This window comes from Pagrus pagrus (genome assembly GCF_965226575.1).
Source record: "Pagrus pagrus genome assembly, chromosome: 14".
In the NCBI taxonomy this organism is placed as follows: Eukaryota; Metazoa; Chordata; class Actinopteri; order Spariformes; family Sparidae; genus Pagrus; species Pagrus pagrus.
In genome coordinates, this window is record NC_140198.1 from 4,116,815 (window position 1) to 4,138,989 (window position 22,175).

The 22,175-nt window shown below is 40.6% G+C and overlaps 3 protein-coding genes and 1 long non-coding RNA gene across 7 annotated transcripts; 1 reads left to right on the forward strand and 3 right to left on the reverse strand.

Annotated features, from left to right (window-relative positions):
* Positions 1-4,869: 4,869 nt before the first annotated feature.
* LOC311269149 (cornifelin homolog B-like) lies at positions 4,870-17,622 on the reverse strand. Of its 4 annotated transcripts, none has more exons than XM_084373175.1 (6): positions 17,536-17,622; positions 15,557-15,775; positions 9,480-9,577; positions 7,626-7,736; positions 5,882-6,039; positions 4,871-5,647 (listed from the first exon to the last, which is right to left on the reverse strand). In XM_084373175.1, the coding sequence occupies exons 4-6, from the start codon at positions 7,726-7,728 to the stop codon at positions 5,525-5,527; spliced, it is 384 nt and encodes a 127-aa protein (XP_084229301.1). In that variant the 5' UTR covers positions 7,729-7,736; positions 9,480-9,577; positions 15,557-15,775; positions 17,536-17,622; the 3' UTR covers positions 4,871-5,524. The 4 variants fall into 4 exon arrangements, with proteins under 4 accessions (XP_084229302.1, XP_084229301.1, XP_084229299.1 ...); XM_084373173.1 differs by lacking the exon at positions 17,536-17,622 and adding an exon at positions 17,142-17,345; XM_084373176.1 differs by lacking the exons at positions 9,480-9,577; positions 17,536-17,622 and adding an exon at positions 17,142-17,345 and having other exon boundaries at positions 4,870-5,647.
* Positions 14,246-15,635, forward strand: LOC311269151. Its single transcript, XR_014624048.1, has 3 exons — positions 14,246-14,407; positions 14,790-14,894; positions 15,545-15,635. It is a non-coding gene; the product is annotated as an uncharacterized lncRNA (long non-coding RNA).
* Positions 17,623-18,746: 1,124 nt separating the features above from the next.
* Positions 18,747-19,852, reverse strand: LOC311269383 (histone H4). Its single transcript, XM_084373509.1, has one exon. It carries the CDS (start codon positions 19,831-19,833, stop codon positions 19,522-19,524), a length of 312 nt encoding a protein of 103 aa, XP_084229635.1. The 5' UTR covers positions 19,834-19,852; the 3' UTR covers positions 18,747-19,521.
* LOC311269382 (histone H1-like) lies at positions 19,828-21,756 on the reverse strand. The gene is made up of 2 exons (XM_084373508.1): positions 21,100-21,756; positions 19,828-19,903 (listed from the first exon to the last, which is right to left on the reverse strand). Exons 1-2 carry the CDS (start codon positions 21,720-21,722, stop codon positions 19,870-19,872), a joined length of 657 nt encoding a protein of 218 aa, XP_084229634.1. The 5' UTR covers positions 21,723-21,756; the 3' UTR covers positions 19,828-19,869.
* Between the last annotated feature and the right edge of the window lie 419 nt (positions 21,757-22,175).

Below are 22,175 nucleotides of genomic sequence, written 5' to 3' on the forward strand. Positions count from 1 at the left end.
GATTAAAGGCGATCCTTCTCTGACCTTAACTGGGTATTTTGCTGTCTATTCATCATGTATCATGTAATTTATCTGCAGAAAAATAATGTTTGTTCAGGTGAAAACCGCAGCGATATCAGAGTTGGTCACGGTCAGGGAAAGATGGCGGAGGATCGAAGAAATCGTAGTAAGACTGCACTATATGATCATCGAAGCTGGTTATTTTTTCAGACTCTTATTATTCCAACATTTGAATGCAGATGGAAAACTTTTAGGACAGGGTGTGAATGTTACGGTTTGGATGTCAAACGGTGAAGATGTAGCAGCTGCGGCTGCGTACATGAATGTCAGGAATTTTTTAGTTTATCATTATGTGACACGAAAACTCTCCACGGAAACCAGAGTTTAAATTTATTTCTGGGTTAACAGCTCATTAAGACATAGTGACTCACTAAACGGAAAGGAAACTAACTACAACTCAGGCAGGACACACAGACACACACACACACAGACACCTCTGATTATAATAGACACTGAGACACTAAGATCAGGGGGGATCAGATAATGTTTGCCCTGCATGCCCCTTTGCCCCTGCTCTCTGCCTCCCCTACACCCACACACACACACACACACACCCACACACACTGCACCATCACCAACCTCCACCTATCCGTCTCTCACTATCAGCTGCTCCCTGCTGCCGTTGTTTTTCAGAGGTCAGAGCTGTTTGTTTGCCCGGAGGCCCGTCGTCTGATAGCCCGTGTCGGACTACGCCTGCCCCTCCCGCCCCATCTTAACCTGAGCCGTTATCAGCCGACTCCCCGGCAACTCCAGCCTTGTCTTTTAAAAGGAACACTTCCCCTGGAAATTATGGAGAGACTCGGGCAGATAGACGCTGTCTCTATCTGTCATGGTGGAAACCTCGGGACAGACAGGATGACAGCGTCGGGCAGAGTCCACCTACTCCAGGTTCAAATGCATCTACTGACCTCTGATTTACATCCCAGGCCCTGTCACACAGGATCCACTCAGTATCCCTTTAAGTTTTCCACAGATTTTCAAGAAAAAACACTTGTTGGAAGTTGGAGGATTCAGTGTAGTTTAGAGTATACTAGGTCCTCTTGTGGTGAGGTTGTCCTGATAATCCCTAACGGAGAATGAAATGGAGGGTGAATAGAAATCAGTTGCTCTCCTCCTCAATCAAGTGTAGGTGAATGAGTTACTCTGAGGCTGTTTACACAGAAAGGTTTTCAACAGAAAACTGGGTTCCAGGGTGTAATCTCTTGAAAACACCACCCCTACTGTCACCGTGTAAACTGGCAATACGCTGTGAAAACAGTGACGTCGTGTCATGCGTATCACGAGTAGGAGGACAACAATAACAATGGCGAACTTCTGAGCTGTGTTTGTGCGTAGATGCGTGATGTTATTCTGTGGTCTGTCATTACAACGTTACACCATCGACTACTGGCCTCGCATGCACACTACAGCAGTCTTTGCCGATCCATGTGCACAGGGATCGTCTTCAAAATGACCTCATCTGAACGCAGAATTGTTTTAAACCCAACCGGTCGAGGCAGATGGCCTCCAACCATTGAGTCCGGTCGAGGTTTCTGCCTGTTAAAAGGCAGTTGTTGTTTATTTTCTCATCACAAAGTATTACGAGTAAGGTCTAGACCTGCTCAGGCTTGAAAGTGTCATGTGATGTATTTTGTTGTGAATTGGCACTGTACAAATAAAGACTGATTGATTGACTGATTGATAAACACGAAGGAAAGAAAGACTTTTCCATTTTTAGCAAGAGGGTCGACAAATTTAATAAGATTCATTTTCAATTCTTCCAGTTTGAGATATTTCAACCAGGGTTGCTGCTAACTTGGTGTCTAAAAACCCCATCACAGGAATAAATGATGCCAATGTACATTTCTGAAAACCACAGGTAGGATTAAAACTTATTGAAATACCCGCTACTTGTTAATGTTTCAACTTTAAGTCTCCTTATGTTCAATACTATTATATGTTGTGACAACGTTGTGCTTATTGTGCTGTTAGATTTAGGGAAGATGTTCTGTCTTTACAAACACAGCTGGAAAGTGTCCCAACGTTTCATTAAAAACTTCCAGTGGTTTCACTCCTACAAATGACTCCCCCAGCTTCCAACATGACAGCTCATATTCATGTAATGCGAACGCGATATGACACATATTATAGAAATGTGGTTATAAGAGGTTATTAGCTTGCACAAACATCTGGCAACTGGGCTAAAAAACAGTAGATGGTGAAACTACAAACTGGAAAAGTGATACGAGTTGTCAGCAGCAGAATTGACTTGGTGCATTGTGTAATAAAGCGAATGAGATCCAAATATATGAGTATAAATCATAAATTTAAAGATTAAAGAATAAAATAAAACAATAAAAACTTCCTTCGGTTGTGATGAAATTCTGCTAATTTATTAAATATTTCCAAATAATGGGAAAAAATGGAAGAAATCCCCTTTTGGCCTTTTAAAAACCTCCCTCGCTGGCTGGAAACACAGCTGTCCATTTGACCAGAGGAGAAAAAGAAAAAAGAAAAAAAAAAAACTGTGATGAAATTACTCCCCCAACACTGGATCAAACCCAGCGGGGAGGGGGGGTGCCGACCACCTGATTAAGCAACATGGAGGAAATGAGAGAAAGCAAAGGGCTCCATTTTCTCCAGGAGAGAAGAAAGACTGGGCGGGGACGGACGAGGGGGTTGTAGGTGGGATAATCTGTGTACATATGTGTGTGCGGGGGGTGTCGGAGGGTGTGCGGGGTTAAAGTCACAGATTTTAAATCAGTTCTTTGGCCTTTAACGGGCGCAACAGAAGCCCAGTATGAGCGAGCAGAACAAAGAGGGCAGCAGTGGCCTCGACCAATTAACATTCCTGCAGCCTTTATGAGCCGCCTGGACCCGCCCCTTCACTCACACCTCGTAAAAGTCACAAACATCAATTCTTGCAAACCATAACTGTCATTATAATCCCATTAAAAACAACCCACTGAGCAATTTACAGTGAACACCAGGGCCAAGTGTGCCAGCAGAAGGGGAGGTGATCGCCTCAGCTGGAACGCCAAACCGGACCAAACAAATGGGAACGTTTATTGGGAGTAATTTGACAAAATATGACATGATAGTGACTCCGAGCCGAACAGAAAGACATCTCTCCTCCTCCATCCTCTTTTTAATTTAACAGGTCTTGAAAAACATCAGGTTTGACCACACAGTACAGATGTTGTTATTTAAAGCTGGATTCATCGATTTAAGGCCACTAGAGGGCAGAAAAACACCAAAAACACGCTGATAAAAGTCCAATATTCACTCTCCTGTAGCTCTGGTTTTGTCTCCGCCAACTCCTGACACAAATATCTGGCTTCTGAGCTGATAAATGCTCCACATTTTTCACCAGATAGTCACTGACTTTGCGGTTTGGTGCAGAGCAGATAGTGGACAGTAGGTTTTCAGAAATGTTATGCTGGTAGAGGCTGCCTAAGGAGGTATGTGAGGAAACTCCCACAGAAACGGCTTGTTGACACACAACCTTTATCGCCTGATAATGGATGTTGACCTTATGTGTTATCACAATGTTGTGTATTTTTTTTAACTATTGCACAAGTTGTTTTATTTCTATTAATTCTAAGATGTCCATTAACATCAGGTGAAGGAACGGGCGATGAGGACGAGCCCTTCAGCTAACTCTGGTGCGTTTACATCTGTTTTAATGTTGATTAATGTGCAATGGCGCTCTGCCTTTTTTGTGCGGCTGCTTCAAGTTGAACTTTTCAGAAAGGTGCTGCTGACGTCACCGTCGCTCTTTTTTCTTTTTCCTGACCTAGGTGATAATATTCACCGTATATTTGTCTCCTATGGCTCACGTCATGCACGCACATCATCTTTTCTCTGATGTCAAATAACAAACGGATAGTAAACCTCAAAGGAGCATTATTGATCATACAGCAGCGATTGTCAAGATACTGTTGTCATAGAAACAAGACGCACGTGCAGCGTTTTTGTGGACACGTAAAGTAAAATACTGCAAACAAAAGCAAAATGCCAAAAATGTCATACTGATTCAGAAAAAAACGTCCAGTTTGTGTCCGTCTCGTCTACCTGGGGAAGTGTATCCCACAATGCAAAGCACTGGAACGGTCCCAACAACAGAAAGTTTTTGTACGCCATTTCATCATTACATTAAATACAGTGTTGGTGATTCAAAAATGTGCTCCTACGTTTTGGCAGCTGAGAGATGTTTATCTTTAGAGAATCATGCAGATCCACATTTTAGTAGATACATACCGGGGCTTTGCCAGTAGGCGCGCCATGTGTACTTTTGCTATCCAGAACCAGAAACCAGCTAAGTCCGGCCTGGAATAGTGCACAATAAATGGATTTAACCCTTTTTTGTTGCATGGTACAATCAAAAGCAGGCTCAAAAGCTCAGTGGGGCTTTCGAGTTGTGAGTTAATTATGTGATTTCCGTACACATGTACACGGGTTTGTAGTTTCCTTCATCCAAGACTGACAAAATTTCAGTTATGCCATAAATCAACAACAAAAAAGGGAAAAGTTAGGTATTATAATAAATACTGTCAAACTACTGTGGTTAAAGCATTTACGCATTAAAATGTCTGACTATTTCTCAGAACCGAAGCTTTAGGGGTTGCGGCCGACCCGTCCTACTGCGTCATTATTTGACGAGTTTGATCATCTTCTTTCTTTCAACTTTTCAAATCAACTTTTCTTACAAATAGCACCTTCAAGCTAAATGAAAACACAGGAGTAGTTGGTGATGCACTGTGACCCCACATGGCCTCAACCATGTCGGCTCATCATGAAGTGTGTGGCTCCCTCTATCGGATATTTCAGGCATTACATGAGTATTTAGAGGAGGCTTTCTGTCATTTTCTGTGCTTTGTACGGCTCTATATTTGCGTATTGATCAATGTATTCATGTCTCGTTGCCTTCTCTTAACTGCATACTGTATGAATATACAGCACACTGTTTTCATTTAAATGTATTTTATTGACAAAAGATTGATAATTAATGAAAGCCATAATGTTAAATGTAAGATGTGAACTAAAAGAAATATTTAAAAAATATATATTAATACAACTATCCATTACCATACTGTACTGTATTGTATGATGCAGTATATATATACCACTAATATATGCACAGTACTGCATTTCTATGTGATGATGATGTTTATTTGATCGATAAAGCAGGTTGACTGATTATAAACTTGTGCTGTGTGTGTTTGATAACTGAACCAACACTTTAAACAAAGTGAGAGAAAATTACAAGATAAGATCATTAAGTGCTTAATAAATGCTCATGATCAGTTGCCTGTAAAGGAGAAAGTACAAGGGACAGAATAATCTGAATAAATTATAATTACAGGCACACATTCATGTTCAGTCAGTAACATGGCTTCTAGCATTTGTTTTAACCACTGTGCTTCAATATGAACATGATACTAACATCTGTAGCAGGTTGTGTTTGACAGCAGTGACGAGGAGGTTATGTGTTCTTGGCGCCGACGAGGACGACTTGGTAGTTTCTTTTCTTCATCTCTCTGGACATCTGACACCAGGAGCAGGATGTGCAGAAGGTCGAATACACACAGTCCCGACACATGGTGCCCTGAAGACACAATACAGTGATCAGCAGGTGAACGTTATCAGTCGAGATTACACCGACACACCTGCATAATATCAAACACTTCCTCACCTCTTCTATATGTCACTGATGTGTAAACTGCAATGACATTTAACTGGATTAACAGCTATCAATCTTTTCTACACACCCACAAGCTGAAATGTCTTTGTCTTTAAAAACTATAGTAAATAAAGGATTACACAGATTACAAGGCCTTACTCTGATGCCGTAGCGCTGCCGCATGGAGACCCTCATGGACATTGAGATGGGAGGGATCAAGCCGCCGAACATTTCCAGCAGGGGGAGACAGAGACACTCACCGTAGTCTCTGGCAGTTATGCAGGCGAAACATGGAAAGCACCAGAACGCAAAACAACCTGAACCAGGAAACACAAAGCAACAAATAAACAGCACAGACACTGATACAAGACGCACCTGCCGACACTCTGACGCTAAGAAACACACATGACTTCTTATGAAACACATGAAGATATGAGGAAGTGCATGAATTGATTGTCTTCCCATTACAACTATCAAGAGTAAAGAGTCAGGATTTCCTGTCTCTCTCTCTTACATCAGATTTATTGGCATCATTTTCATCTAACATGTTATTTTTTTTCATCTAACATGGTTTTAACTACGTAACTTTAAAATTGTGTTCGATACTTGAAAAAAATAAGACGGTTTGTTGCAAAATACAAGTTAAATCAGTGAGGGAACGACTTGGTACGATAACTGTATTTGTATGTATCTGGATATAGCAAAACAGTGTGTTTTTAATAGAAAACAGTGTCTTTTTGTTATTGTTTGTGATAGCACTTTCTATTAAGTTCCTTGTAACAAGTGATAATAGGTTATAAAGGTCCTCAAAAGATTGTTGTAAACATTAATAAGAATGTAAGTGTTGATAATAGCATCATAAACATGTTTGTTGTTAGATTACAAGGCATTTATAAGCACGTATAAGGAACATAAGAATGTTAATAAATGTTTATTAAAGTAGTTTATAAAAGCACTTCACATTTATTGAGTTACACTAACTTGCCTGTTATATATCATTGTTAAACCTTTACAAAATCGTTTGTTCACAATAATTTCCAGGTACAAAACCCCTGCATCTCGCATTAACTCACATAAAATTATTACATTTTTCATGATGTTATGGCAAAGTATATACATCTAATTCATCTGAAATACGTGTTTGATCCTTTCATACCTCATTATTTTCCTCATGTCATGTAATTGACAGCTTGAGTTTACCCAAAACTGGCATTTAGTCTGAGATTCCCCTGTTGTGTAGCTGTTGAAGACGCTAGCAAAGCTATATATGAAATGAGCACAACAGAAACGTCAGACAGGTTAAATCACCGTGTTTAACTATAAATCTTTAAATGTTACTGTTACGGCTGAAAATGACAACAGAATAAACAAGCAGCAAGCCGATTTCACGTATCTCCACAACGTAGTCGGTTTTCTACCCAAAAGTGACGTCACGGTGTCTGACAACATTACAGAAATTATTCCTACCGAGACAACTTCATGTTAAATAATAGGATCCATTTTGTAACCAGAAACACAAGTCTCACTCAAGGAGAAGTCCCGCTCTGAAATCTCGCGAGATGCGAGTTGTAACAGTTGTTGTCTCATCTAGATTGTTAGTTAAATATTCAGCCATGACTTTGGAAATAAACTCTTGCTGGCCGTTCCTCTGGGTTAACTCTAAACTCCTCTCTCCAACACGGTTCAACCGTCGTCTTCCTGCATCAACTCACCTCTCGTGAGATTTCAGAGTGAGACTTCTCCTTGAATGAGACTTGTGTTTCTGGATTGTATTATTTAAAACTCCTGATTTTAAGATAGTTGATTCTTGAGTCTTGTCCGAAACTCGTCAAATACTGGCCGACCCTTTAAAACTGCCTCGTTAGGGTTAAAAGGTCCTTTAAATTTACTATCAGACACTTACAATGAGGAACGTCCTCACAGCAGTCACATATCCCCGATCCCCACTCATCAGAGTTTTGGGCCACCATCACAGGCCGTGGCTGCTGGACAACAAACGTGGACATGATGGCGTCTGAAGGAGGAAGCAGGAAGCAAAAGTAAAGTAAAAATAAAGTCACGTGTGTGAGATAAAATCATGCACAAAGTATGACAATGATGAAACAACACCTCTGCTGCTACGTACAAAATATTTCCAAGACTTTTGTGGTATTGGAACAGGATTTGATGATAAGTCGTTCTTTATAAAACACTGAAGATACAATACAGATTTGACAAAGGCTTCAAGAAATAAATGCGTAATCAGAGCACACATTACTACAATTTTATAGTCAACATTGGTTAGTTCGATTCCCAGCTCGTGTCCTTGAGCCAGTATTGCACCTGATGATCACACAGCACAGCAGCTCGCTGCCATCGGTGAGCACATGCGGCAAATTGTAAAGCGCTTTGGATGAAGCACAATATAATCAGAGAGTGACAAAGCCACAAAGTTTACAGCAAGCACAAGTGAGGGTGAATGGACCAAAGCAAAACCTCAACTATTGTGCTATCAGATTAACTATGAGGGCATCAAATCAGAAAACACGCACACAAGTTTCACTCTGGAGGGGAATTACAAACAATGTAGTGTGTCTTTAAATTTGAAAACCAGAATGTGAACGTCAATCCAACACTTTTTTCTAGTTTCAGAGATTTTCCTGAGGCCCTCTGAAAAAGCTGTGTTGTAAAAAGTACAAGTGAAAGTCAACAATCTTGCTTTTGGACAGCAAACGGGACGGTGACGACCTGTGAATAAGACTTAATAATCAACTATATTTCTCTGGAATTGTCGACTTCAGCTGTAAATAAAGTTAATTAAGTACAGTGATTTATTCTTAGCTTAACTGGCAATCAAGCAAGTGAAGTAGCAACATGTGAAATGCGTAGTTTGCTGTTTGTTGTTTTTAACGTAATTGTTGCTAAAATAGTGTAAAATGTTTCCTGGTGTGCGCTGGCATATTGTTTTTTTATTTTGGTCCACTGTAAATAATACTTATGTTTACATGTATGCATTTACAGTTAACTGATTATCGGCCTGGCCCATCATCTGATATGATATTCAGCATTTTTCTGGTTCTTGTAATCAGTGTTAATAGATAAAAGTAGTCGAGTAAAAAGTACAATATTTGCCTCCAAAATGTAGTGGAGTGAAAGTAAAACGTAGCAGCAAAAATCTCAAAATCGTACTTAAGCACATGACTTGTAGTTACATGTAGTAAAAATAAAAGTGGAGGTGGATAATAATCATAATTTGAGCAGAGCGAGAACAAAAACGACGGCCTAGTTTGAGTGATTAATGACTGACAGCTTACGTCTGCTCAGGACTTTCTCACTGTGAAATCAGCATGACGTGTTCCCTCGCTGACTTTTTGAACTCTTTCTACACACATTCCCCAAATTCCCTCCAATTTTGTTGTGATTTCTCAACATTTCAGACGCTTGTGAAACTCAGAATTTTAGGTCATTTTAGCCGTCAAGTTGTAAACTTGGAAAATACAAACTGTCGTGTTTTACTTTGTTAAAATATGTTTTCAGCCAATGAAGAATATGACGTAGTCGTGATGATGAACGATGTCACCTTGAGAAAAGCACAAATTCTAGTAACGGCACTTTAAAGCATTAACAACGTGCCTTACGGAAAAAAAAAAAAATCATTTCACGAGAGAGACATGATGATACAAATACTGAATATAGACTTGTTAAGGATAATAAACACACAGGTAGTATCTATGTATTAACCTTGAAGTCTGATCCTAAAGAACAGTTAATGTCTCACCTGTGTTTCTGTACAATGAGGGAGCTCTGAGTCGGACGTCCTGTCACAGCTTCTGTCAGCGCTGACAAGATGTCATTTCCCAGCATGTTCAGAAATACCTGCACACAACAGAGCACCTGAAAGGTCAAACCAGACAAACCGGTCCATCCCATCCTGCTATTATATATTGTTACCTTCAGAGGATCAAAAAAATAAGAGGTTGGGCCATCACATGATCACCCATGTCATAATGAGTGAAAATAATGTGCCATTGTTTTCCTGAAACACAAAGTTGTAGATGTGAACTTTTTGTTGCTTTATTTTAAATAAGTGTTGTTCAACATGCATCTAGTTCTAACTGCTGATGTTTGTTTTAACACTCTGATCATTTTTTTAAAACCTGCGTCTTCAACAAACACACTAATACAAATCCAACATATCATTAGCGAAGCTGGACACTGATGATGGTCTATCCACGATTCCTTGTACAATCGTGTAAGCAAGCTAACATATCAGTACACTAAATCACTGTGTGGCACCTATCTGAACAGCACACTAGTCAGCTGACTATGCATTATAACTTCACATTTCTATATGTTCAATTTAATGTTTTGACTTACCTGATTCTGCTGTTCTGATGTTTTGTTTAAAATATCCAGGGGTGTCACGCTTACAAATGTTGGAAAAACTATCTGGAACAGTGGTCTCTCGCAACCTAATCGTCAGAATAAATGTTGGCAAAGTACATTTATTCATGTCCTAGTTATGGTCCGGTTAGGTTAAGGCACAAAAACAACTCGGTTAGGGTTAGGAAAAAGTTCTGGTCGTCACAAGCACAGCTGGAGATGGCCGGACTTCCCTTTAAAATGTATGCAGGTTTGGTCACCACAAACACAGTCGGAAATTGTGCTGAAGTCCGGTTTGGTCCCTCATCAAAATGATCCAGCGGTTTCACACTTACAATTACTGAATCACAAACTCGAACTCTCCGTCTCTAACTCCACCACCTTCTGATATGAAAGTCAGCTCAAAAACATGCAATGTGATATGCCATGTTTTGTAGAAATGTCGATATGTACGTAGACTCTGACACGTACACACTTTGACGTTAGCAGCGCAACGTTTCTGTGGTTTGCAGAAACATTAACCGTTAACATTTCATCCTGGAAACTAGGCTGTCTCCTGAGTTTTGAGCACAGTTTGATTGGATCTAAATATGCCAGGTACTTTGTTTGGTTGAGCTGGCAGGAGCCGAGGAGCATGGTGCATCCAGGATCAAGGGAAGCAATACACGGAGGACTTTTTAGCTACTGCTTCTACTTCTTGTTTTTTTTTACTTAAGCTTAAGCTAGCAAGAAGCACTGGGGTTAGACGACCTTTTCGCCTGATAGGTAGATTTTAAAACCAGTGTCGTGCATGAGAATGTGAGCGTCGCCGACTCCCGTGAGAGTTCATGGTCCGTTTCAAAGAACCCAGCTGCACATGTTACAGGGTCATGTTTCATACATAGCGTTACATGTGTTACTATGGATCACGCTACTCTGACAGCCGACAATCATGCTAACAACAACAATAACTGTTTTCTATATTGGAAATTTAAATAATAAATAATCACAGAAGACATTCAGACATTTTCTGGTTTATCATTGTGGATTTATGATAAAAAAAACAAATCTCATTAATAATGTTTTGTATTACTTTGTTACTGCTTTTAGTTGTAGAAGAACATGGGAGAAATGAACATGAACGAGTTGACTGTGAACTTCAAAATTAAAAACTGTGAAATATGAACATGAACTAGTTTATTCTTATCTGTGTGAACTGAACTTTGAGGTAGCTCATGTGAAATGTAAAGTTGCGCAACGCTGCTGACCTAAATGTATGGACTGCATTTACAGCTGGCTCACATCCAGTTGTGAAGCGAGCAAGAACAGCTCCAGATGTGCTCTCTGGCTGCTCCGGTCGTTTTCTGACCACATGCTTGCATTTACATATGATATCCAGATGCTCACGAGTACATGCATTGTGTAAAAGTGGGTCAAAGTTTTTTTACTGCTTCTTGCACAGGGACCATCCTCTCCTCTCTTTCTATATGACTGTGAGCATTAAAATGGCAGCTTTAGAAATACATATCTTGCTCTTTCATTCAGAGGAACTGGCATTTTTTTTTTTTTTTTTTACAGGATGATTTTTATGAAGAAGGAGCAAATAAATGAGGAAATGTTTTCTCTTTTCTATCTTTGGATTTTTGGGGTGTAGAAATGGCCCAGACTAAGAACAATCTGGAGGATTTATGGATCCCATCGGGCCTGGGATCACCTCAGGAACCTCCACCAGAGGGAAACACGAGGAGGGGGGAGTTGAAAGTTATCTATCTCTGCTTTAAGTTTAGACAACTACAACGTTTAATTACTCGGTTAAGTTTGGTGAAAGATTGCCTGCACGGATTAAAGAAAGAGACAAGCTTCAACTTGCAAAATCAAAATCAAACACGCCTGACTGGCTGAAACACCCACACTGACCCCACTAAGAGATTAAAGCCGGGATAAAAACCATCACAATACTTTGGCTTGTGCTACACTGGTCAGGAAAACATGAGCAAGCAAGTGATCCTCTACTTTATATGGTAGGAACAGTCTCTGAGCTTCTCTGTGAACTATAACTGTGTGAATTTAGCAATAATGGCAGGGATCGAACACGTGATATTTCGGTCACGCAACTGAGAAGTCACTGTGTTGGCTCGCAAAGTATTTGAAAACCTGGATAAGTAAAAGTGATGCAACAGGTGGTTTTAGGACTGAAAGGCGCCCTGTTTGTGTTTGTTTAGGAAATATGGGCTGGTATCGTGCGTGAATAAACCTCTCCCATCCTTTATCCTTTAACCTTTTAATGTGGCACAACGTCAACTGCAGCCACAAACCACAGTAAAGGCTGTGGGCGTACTGTGAGCGAAGGAACAATGCCCAGGAGCCTCGCCATGGATAGAAGTCAACTGAACAGAGCAACATAAAGAGACTAAGTATTCAATAGGATGACTTTGTTGGTGGTGAGTTACCTCACCAACCGTCATTCAGAGCCTGTAAAATCTAGGGTAGTTTTAAACTTGGACTTTTTACGTCTGTTCTGCCCACAACCAGCAGTACGCAGTCGCTTCGATGATAAAGACGATGATAATCTATAAGACATTAGATCCAGGTCTCATTTAGTGTAAAACGACAATGTAGCACAACGCCACGGTTTTCAACCTACTACTCTTCAAAAGCAGACTAAACCAAAACGCATTATATATGTTGGTCTCAGTCACACATATACGGTTTACATAAAAAAGCTCATTAATTTGCTTAAACAACTGCAACTAGTTTTTTTTATAAAACATTACTTCAGCAGAAATAAATAGTGCATTTGTTGTAGACTGGATTGTGGCTCCTGTACAGTAAAGTCAGGATTATATGGCTCTCAGTGACGCTGTCTGTGTTGCAGCAGCTTTCCCATTCCCTTTGACCCAGATTGAAGACTACCATGAGCCAGCACATACCGAGCAAACGTGACCCTGCTGGGCTATGACTCAAGTCCGGCTCTCTGTCAGGACTTTGTTCTGTGAACGGAGGGGGAGCTGCTAACCAACATGTGAACAGCAGCTTTTATCCTTAAATAGTTGGAATAGTCGGTTCGGATCACAACAACTTCATACTCATGAGTCAATAATCCTGAGCCCTGCCATTGTGTCGTAAAGGCTTGTTGTTGAATATTGTTGGATATGTGTCAACAGACTGACGTTAAAACGTGTTCCTGCTTTACCCACAGCGGATAAACCTGCTGAACTCAGCAAGTAAAGACCAGAGAGCATACGTCTGACCAGAGCAAACATCAAGCAGAGCGGCAGCCCTGCACACTGAGTCCTCCCAGTCAACATCATCCAGACCTTTACTACGAAATCCCACAAAGTGTTTCCCAGAGGTAGTCGAGTTCAGCTAAAACAGGAAGATTATAAGATATAATTAATGACATGATTAATGTGGCGCCAACAGCAACCACGTCCCTGAAAAATCCTGCTTATACATACAACTCATTTGCAACAAATATGTTTTGAAAGAAACATTAACGCTGCAAAACCTTCACTGACAATGACTTTAGTTGGTTTTCCAACAGTATCTGCTCATGCCAACCATAGCATTACTAATATTTGTGTTCCGGTTTAGTTAATTCAAAGCACTCTGCCTTGATTAAATATTGACAAAAATTGATCTGAAGCATGAGGCAGGGCTGATTCATGTTTTCATTGTGTTTGTCTTAAAGTGAGCGTTGCTGCACCAGCTATCATTCTGGTATAGATGGAAAAAACGCTCTGGCTTGTTTGGATTTCTTTAAACTAATCACAATCATCTTGGGCAGTGTTAAACCCAGGATGTAAAATAGTATCGCATACTAACATACTGCATACTCATCAGTATACGCTGTACACTGCCTACTACACAAACGTTTAAGTAGGTTATTACCAGCTGACCGTTCATACTGTAGCAATATGTCCTCTCTGCATCACACGACTGCATCGATCACAACATCCATGTGCCAGCTACTGTTGAAATGACTGAAAACTGTTTATCACAAATGCAATATTCTCAAGTATTATTTTAAGACAAAGAAAAAAGGAAAGAGACGAGGCAAAGGCTCTTGTTTCTGGTTCACATTTGATTTAAAGTATAAAGAACCAAGGAAAACAAACTATTGAGGTTAGAGGTGGACGGAGAAAAGTTAGCAGCTGTCAATAAGCTACAGGCAGAGAGAGAGAGAGAGAGAGAGAGAGAGGGAGGGAGGGCTGAGAGAGAGAGAGGGAGAACGAAGAGAGAAAAGAGAGGGAGGGTCAGACGGAGAGAGCAGTGGTGCAGCAGTCAGTCCTGAGAGGAGGAAGACGAGAGAAGGAAGAAACGAGGATCTCACACTGAAATCTGGTATTGCCTTCATCTACTGCTATATGACAATTTATTGTGTATTTTTTTCGTACAGTATAGTTGCTACATGACTTTGCTAAATGTTAACATATGTATGCATGTGTGTCTAGATAAGATAGAGATGAACAAACCCCTCTGATACTGTGGAAACTCTGGGATCTTAACAAGAATTCAAATTAAATATTTTAAAAAAATGTACACCAACTGTATTATTTTAGTTACTTTTCAGTAAGTCGTTTTGTTTTTTTTCGCCAATAGGCAAAGAATACTCAAAAGCATGAAAAAGCACTCAAAGTCATGCTTACGAACTTATTACAGCTCTGTTTATTTGTAAAGATTTTCTAATCACACACAAAGTGTTGGATCTTTTTGTATCTTGCAGCAGCTCCAGAGTTTCCATCCTCAGCCTGAACGCTGTCTCTAAACCCAGAGAAGGACGAATCACACTCTGACCGCACTACTAAAACTACAGCTTCAGCAACCACTGGTTAGTTTAACACACTGAAACATGACGAAACACATATGAAAAGATAATCTTTCTCTGAATAACTTATTTGAGATTTACCCTGTTTTGTACTGATCCAGCTTATATCAGTCTTTCATAGGATCTCTGCCTCCCCCCAGTGGAAACTTGATGAAAGCACAGGAACCGCCTCAACCAGTTTAAAGCAGCACTTAAACAGGAACTTTGCAAATTTGCCACCAGCGTTTTGTCACTACTGTTCGGGTAGTAAATGCAAATGACCAGTGTTAAACTTCTGCACCCTGAGCTCCACACTTGTTTGTTAGCAAACACTTTAGGACTGATTGTTGCCGTGCATGTTTAACGCGCACAGCCCTGAACACAAAGAGTATCATTGGATCGAGACAGAGAGCCAACGCTCTTTAAATCTTTAATTTTAGGATTAATTTACTGCTGTAAAGAGGTAAAATTACATTCTACAAATGAAAAAGTAACATTTCTTTTGTAGCTAAACTTATTTTCCCCCCATTTTTCTGTTCATTCAATCATCTCAAAATCCATCACACTTTGTGACCCTTTAGGGGGTTCTAACCCAAATGCTGGGAGCCAACACCACATAATCTCATCATATATCATGTGATCTAATCTACTGCTTTAAAAATATGATTTTTCAGGTGTTTTAGTACCTCAAACCAGGTGCAGAAGCAGAGGTAGGATGCCAGCCACATCAGACCATCTGGAGAAGCTGCAGAGCCAAACGGACTCTTTCCTCACTGCAGCCCGGCTTCTCCGAGGTGGATGGACCCAGGAGGGGAAGAAGACGGCTTCAAAACGCGCTGAGATCCGCTTGAAGGACCCCAGCAGTAGTCAAGTTTCTGACGTCATCGAGGACAGAGAAACACGCTCTGAAAAGAAGGCGGATGAAGTGAAACAGACAAGTGAAGGTGGATTCTTAGCTAACAGACAAAGAGAAAGACAGACGGGTCTCTACATTCAGACGGGAAGCGTTCGTGTTTGGGTGTCCAGCTGTCGCACCACATACAGGAAGTCCAGGAGGTTCAAGGCCCCGTTACTACCAGTCATTGCTGAGATTTAGGCTATTTTTGTACTTCAGCTCGGTTATCATACGAGTCGCTTATTTTCTCGATTAATTGATTAGTTGTTTTGGTCTGTGAAATGTCAGAAAATAGGGAAAAATCAGTGTTTCCAAAAGCATAAAATGACATCCTCAAAAGTTTTGTTTTGTCCACAACCCAAAGTTATTCAGTTTACTGTCACAGAGGTGGAAATGAACCAGAAAATATTCACATTTAAGAGGATGGAAGCAGAGAATTTTTACTTTTTGAGATATGTTTGATATTATGTGTTGATGCTGAGTTTGTTTATTAAACTGCAAACATGCAGAAATGTGACGGTGGGTTGGTGTTCTGTTATAGTTAAAAATATACATTACGGATGTCGAATCAAGACTGGATATAAAGTTTATTTGTTTTTTTATTGTCTAACCACACAGCCAGTTGGATATTTGCATTGAATTTGCTATAAGTTGGCATCAGTTAGCAGCAGATGTTTGTGAACAGTCTTTTTCAAGAAATGGAGTTTCTTTAAGTTTCTTTGAGCTTCATTAAGTTTCTTTTGTTTTGTTTTGTTTTGTTTTGTTTTGTGTTTGATTACATTCATTTTGCTGAATCTCAATAAACAAGTTAAATGTGTTGTCATTATTTTTGAGATATATTGGTCAATTGCTTTGGTGCTAGCAATAATATAACCGTAGGAAAACTAATCCATAGTGAACTTTTACATTAAACGAGTAACTGTAAACCAGCGCCATCTTGTGGTTGTGATCAAACATGGCAGCTAAGCACCAACGTCACAGTGGTAAATTAAATTGAAGGACTGAACTTAGATTAAGCTTCAGTGGCACAAAGGCCCTTAAACTGTGGACATTATTAAAACTCCAACATATACTCAACCTCTATTTAAATTAGATACGGATGCGTAATTAGAAGTTTAGAAGTAAAGGGGGTGAAAACTGATATTGAACTGCTGAGTTATTAGCTAAATTAGCTAGCTAGCTTACGTGACAGCACACAACAGTACTTTGGTTGTGGGGAATAGCATTTTCCAGCTAACTACTATAAGTTAGCGACATCGTATTGATTTCAATAAGTACATTTGAAGTATTTGTTTCTACCAAATATCAATTATCAATCAATTATCAAACGTTAAATAAACAGGTAGTTAAAGCTAAAGCTAACGTGACAGTCTTACCTGCTCACTGGCCTCCAGAGGATAAACAGCTACATACGTCTCAAAAACGAGCCGAATAAAAGTCAACTTATAATCATATACTGATATCTCATCAAACAAGTCAAATGTATGTCACCTTCATTCAAAACAAACATAAAAAGACACAAGAAACAACTCATAATTGCGCATAATTACTTTTCAACTAAGCTAATTGGAATCGCTGCTTCTCTGCTTTTAGCATTTCAGTAGATTCAAGTGACAGAAATTCGAACAGCGCCAAACTGCCATAGGAATCCATGCTGTGGTCAGAGAGAGTATTACACCTGCACTGATAAGCACTACCAAAGATGATGAATGGCAAAGTTAAGAGAATTACACAGGTAAATAATACATTTACAAAAGCACAACATCATACCTGGGTCTTGACTTCTCTAGGCTTATCATGTACGGTTTTCGATGCTTGCAGCTGAATCTGGATCTGAAATTGAAAGCCCAATACACGTGAATGGCAAAAGTGACGTCATTTGTCCTAGGAAGAATGACGTTGTGGATATCTGAAATGTTCTTTTTGACTAGTGAGAATTGAATAGCAGATATCTGCAATACATATCCAGTCTAGCTATTAAATGTTCAAAGGGCTTGCAATAGGCCGCATGAGATACACCTCTTGTTTATACATTTTACATCTGTTCATATTATTTATTAATTTTAATATGTAAATATTAGCATTTTAGCTCAATAGCTCCCAGATCATGTGATCAATTGACTGAAAATCAGTGTGGGATCATGTCACTACACTGGCTGCATGAGATACACCTCTTGTTTTTACATTTTACATCTGTGTATATTTTATATGATTTTTTATATGTAAATATTAGCATTTTAGCTCAATAGCTTCCAGGTCATGTGATTAATTGACTCAAAATCAGTGTGGGATCATGTAACTACACTGGCTGCATGAGATACACCTCTTGTTTTTACATTTGGTCATAATTTTTAATAATTTTTAGGCTTTATGTAAATATGAGCATTTTTGTTCAATAGACTTCAATAGCTTGAAACACAGTATCTCTGCTTTCAATATCCCACATTTTTATTTTGAAAACTGGAAGTCGGTACACGCTGTAGCCGTCTTCTCCGTGTGTTTACTGCAATATGGGTGCAGTTGAAATGTGTGAGTGGCTCGCGAATGTCTGTCTTTGAGTTGCAAAACCAGTTAACATGTAAACAGTAGTGCTTTTTATCCAGAAAAAACAGCTTTCACGTGTAGCCTACTTGTATTTACAGGGCAGACCTGCCACATCCAATATGGCGGACGCAAACACGAGACGACACATGTAATTACGTCTCAGATACTTAACGGTACGTGACTGGTAGAAAGCTAGTCCTTACTAAATAATTAATTTCTTCGTGGCAATTGAAATTGTAACGGACTACCCATGGATGTATTATTATCAGGTTATATTATAGATCCATGGGACTGCCCCGTGTTAGCAGTAGTGTGTCCCCTCTGGATTGCCGTACGACTGCCGTAAAGCAGTTGCTGTCGTGATTCCGCTGTGGTCACATGTGGGAGAAGCAGTTGCTGAACAAAGCATTTCTTTTAGCAAGGACATTTATAAACAGACGTCTACAACCACATCACTTATTAACATGACACAGGGTTAGAGTCTTATGTTGGGCTCTTCTGTACAAACACAATTACATCCTAAACATCTCGTATAGAAACAAACTCCTTGTTATTAACAGTAAAGTACCCCCTAGTATAGCGTCTTCAGCACAAAGCATACAAACTGAGTGTGATACTGAGTGAACACCCTATTAATGGGGTTTCTATACTTAATAAAAAGTGTGCAAGTTTTTATGTGAAATCGTGACCATAATCACAACTCCCATGTAAACATAGGCTTTATTCAGAAACGATGGACCACTGTCTCTCTTGCATTAACTATTGAACGTGGTTTGACTTTTAGCTTGGTTTACAGAAATGCTTGTAAACGATGTCACTAACAAAGACTTTGCTAAACAATATGTACATTTCACCTGGGGAGAAGTTGGGCTTGTTATAAATCAGCAAACAACATCCACAGAATAAAGTTGCTTGAAGGACTGCCCACCTGTCACTGTTAAAGTTATTTTCTGCAAATATTGCAAAAACAAGTTTCAAGTATTCAGACAAATCAAACTTGCTCCTTTCAGCAGACCTCTTCAATTATTTTTTAACATTAAAATAAGGCGTCATATTTGTGCCGAAAATGAATCAGAATTTCCTACTTCTAAGAAAATGTAACTTCAAGCTCTTTAAACATTAAGATAAAACACATAGGAACCATCTCCTCAGAGTGGGTGGGTGGCTCTTAAAAGAGCCGTTGGGTTTCAGTATCAGCGGGTCAGGGTGACTTTAACCTCCGAAGCCGTACAGGGTGCGGCCCTGCCTCTTCAGAGCGTACACCACGTCCATGGCGGTGACGGTCTTCCTCTTGGCGTGCTCGGTGTAGGTGACGGCGTCGCGGATCACGTTCTCCAGGAACACCTTGAGCACACCGCGGGTCTCCTCGTAGATCAGACCGGAGATACGCTTCACTCCGCCGCGGCGAGCCAGACGGCGGATGGCGGGCTTGGTGATGCCCTGGATGTTATCACGGAGGACTTTGCGATGACGCTTGGCGCCTCCTTTACCGAGTCCTTTGCCTCCCTTTCCTCTTCCGCTCATGTTGTCAGCTTAGTATTCAACAAAGTCGACTGTGCCTCAGCTCGGCAAACACTGTGTATTTAAAGCCTCTCTGCGGACGTAAAGGAAGAAGGGTTAGGTTTGCTGGGCGGGGCCAGACTCCTACAGTTTTTTCTGAGCCGTCTTTTTTAATCTCAGCACTTCCACAAGTTCAGGATGTACTTTTTTTACACTATGAGGTTCAGTTTGTAAGAGTTTCTCTTGTAATCTTCCTTTCCTTTCTAATAAAAGCAAGACATTAGACTTAAAACATATGATTTAACATTACCCCTGTCGTCTTCTACATAAACCACATAAATGTCATTATTGTTTTTCTTCACATTAATCTCACATTAGTTTGAAGCCCAATAATGTGCGAAAAAAGCAACAATTATAGAAAGTCCAAAAAGTTGACAACAGATGTATCACTTCCTTCTTTTTTAGTGACGCTCAAAAATGTGTTGTGGACCGTAACTTCACCAGCGTGGGAGTGAATCCATAATGAATACATTTTAATTTAGGGGTCAAAGTTAAAGTGATGCGCTCCTTGTTATACTGCCTTCAGCAATCGTGTACCAAAAGGCTGATTATTATGATGGGAGGGGGGCTTCTGCTGAGGTATGAGTGTTTGTACGGTGGACTGAACCTGCCAACATCAGAAATTATATACAGTACATGAATGGCTCAATAAATACATTAATATGCCATCAAATGCAACAAAAATAATAATACATATTTGAATTAATGAGTTAATACAATGTGATCCAAGTAGATATCATTACTCAGATTTATTTTTCACCTTTGTAATAATTCAATTTATCTACTTCCCCATTTAATTATTACTGTAGTATTTTCATTTGCTTCTTTCCCAATACGTTTTTTTCTGTATTTCTTCACTTTCCTTTATTTAATTCTGCTTTATTTTGTGAAACTGAAGGAGAACATCACAATTTGGTAAAAAGTAATAAGTGCCTAATTTGTTTTATTTTTGGTTCATGTCATTAATTGGTTTATTGAGTCATTTACTCAGATCTGGACAGACTCAGAGGCTCCACTCATCTATGGATTCATGTGGCCGTTCAGATACTTTCCATCTAATGACTCTTGTAGATCTGTAGACTATGATAGTTATATACTGTAACCTGATAATGTGGTCCTCTAACGTGTTCATGATAACACTGATAACCAGGAACAAACTCTTTCTAAGGATGTGTGTGGCTCTTAAAAGAGCCTTTTGTTGGACGGTTGTTCAGACGGATGACAGCTTACTTCTTCTTGGGTGCTGCTTTCTTTGCGACCTTCTTGACGACCTTCTTTGTGGGTGTCTTCTTGGCTGCAGGGGCCTTCTTCGCCGGCTTCTTGGCGGGCTTGACCTTCTTGGGGCTCTTGGCCTTCTTGGGGCTCTTGGCTACTTTCTTGGCTGCGGGTTTCTTCGCCTTCTTCGGGGATTTCTTGGTAACTGCCTTGACAGAGGTCTTCTTGGCTGCGGCTGTCTTGGTTTTCTTAACCGCTGCGGTCTTCTTGGCTGCGGGCTTCTTGGCTTTGAGAGCGGGTTTCTTTGCCGGCTTCTTGGCTTTGGGAGCGGCCGCCTTCTTGGCCAACTTGAAGGAGCCGGATGCTCCGATCCCCTTCGTGCGGACCAGGGTGCCCTTCTCCACCAGAGCCTTCACGGCGACCCTGACGCGGGACTTGTTCTTCTCCGCGTCGTAACCGCCGGCAATCAGGTTCTTCTTCAGGGCGGCCAGAGACATACCACCGCGTTCTTTGGAGGAGGCCACGGCGGATACGATGAGCTCCCTGAGGCTGGGGCCGGTCTTCGCCTTGGTGACCCGCTTCTTCTTGGCTGCTTTAGCCGGAGCGGCGGCGGCTGGAGCTGGAGCTGGTTCTGCCATTTTCTACCGAGTGTTTAGTTTCTGTTCACAACAACACGAGAGTGTCTGAGCTGTTGGAGTACACAGAGCACGGGGCTGTACTTAAACACAACATGAGAACCGTGGAGACTCAACCGTGCCGCGGCTCCTCCGTGCAGTCTGAACTTGGTGTCACTTGTGTTTTCTCCTCATCGATAAAAGACGTTAAACTAAGTGTAGGAGCAGAGCTGCGGGCTGACAGCGGGGGAGCAGACAGCGGACATGTGTCTCTTCATGTTGGAGTCACGTAGAGCTCTGAGGATCTCTGCGTTTCGTGCGGGGAGCCTCCAAACCGCACACATTCACCGTCGTGTCCAGCGCTGCTCGGCGACTTTTCCCTCTCATTTCTCTGCTAAAATGTTTAAAAATGCCGCAGAGCTCCGTCAAAAGCTGTTTTCCAGCCGGCCCACATGTTCGTTCAGGGGCTCGAGGTGA

Coding starts and splice junctions, on each gene's coding strand:
- LOC311269149 (XM_084373176.1), bottom strand. CDS start 7,728: ATGTCCACGTTTGTTGTCCAGCAGCCACGGCCTGTGATGGTGGCCCAA. Junction 6,040..7,625: donor CTGTGAGGACGTTCCTCATT/GTAAGTGTCTGA, acceptor TTCCTGGTTCAG/GTTGTTTTGCGTTCTGGTGC. Junction 5,648..5,881: donor GGCAGCGCTACGGCATCAGA/GTAAGGCCTTGT, acceptor TTGTGTCTTCAG/GGCACCATGTGTCGGGACTG.
- LOC311269383 (XM_084373509.1), bottom strand. CDS start 19,833: ATGAGCGGAAGAGGAAAGGGAGGCAAAGGACTCGGTAAAGGAGGCGCC.
- LOC311269382 (XM_084373508.1), bottom strand. CDS start 21,722: ATGGCAGAACCAGCTCCAGCTCCAGCCGCCGCCGCTCCGGCTAAAGCA. Junction 19,904..21,099: donor AAAGCAGCACCCAAGAAGAA/GTAAGCTGTCAT, acceptor TTACGTCCGCAG/AGAGGCTTTAAATACACAGT.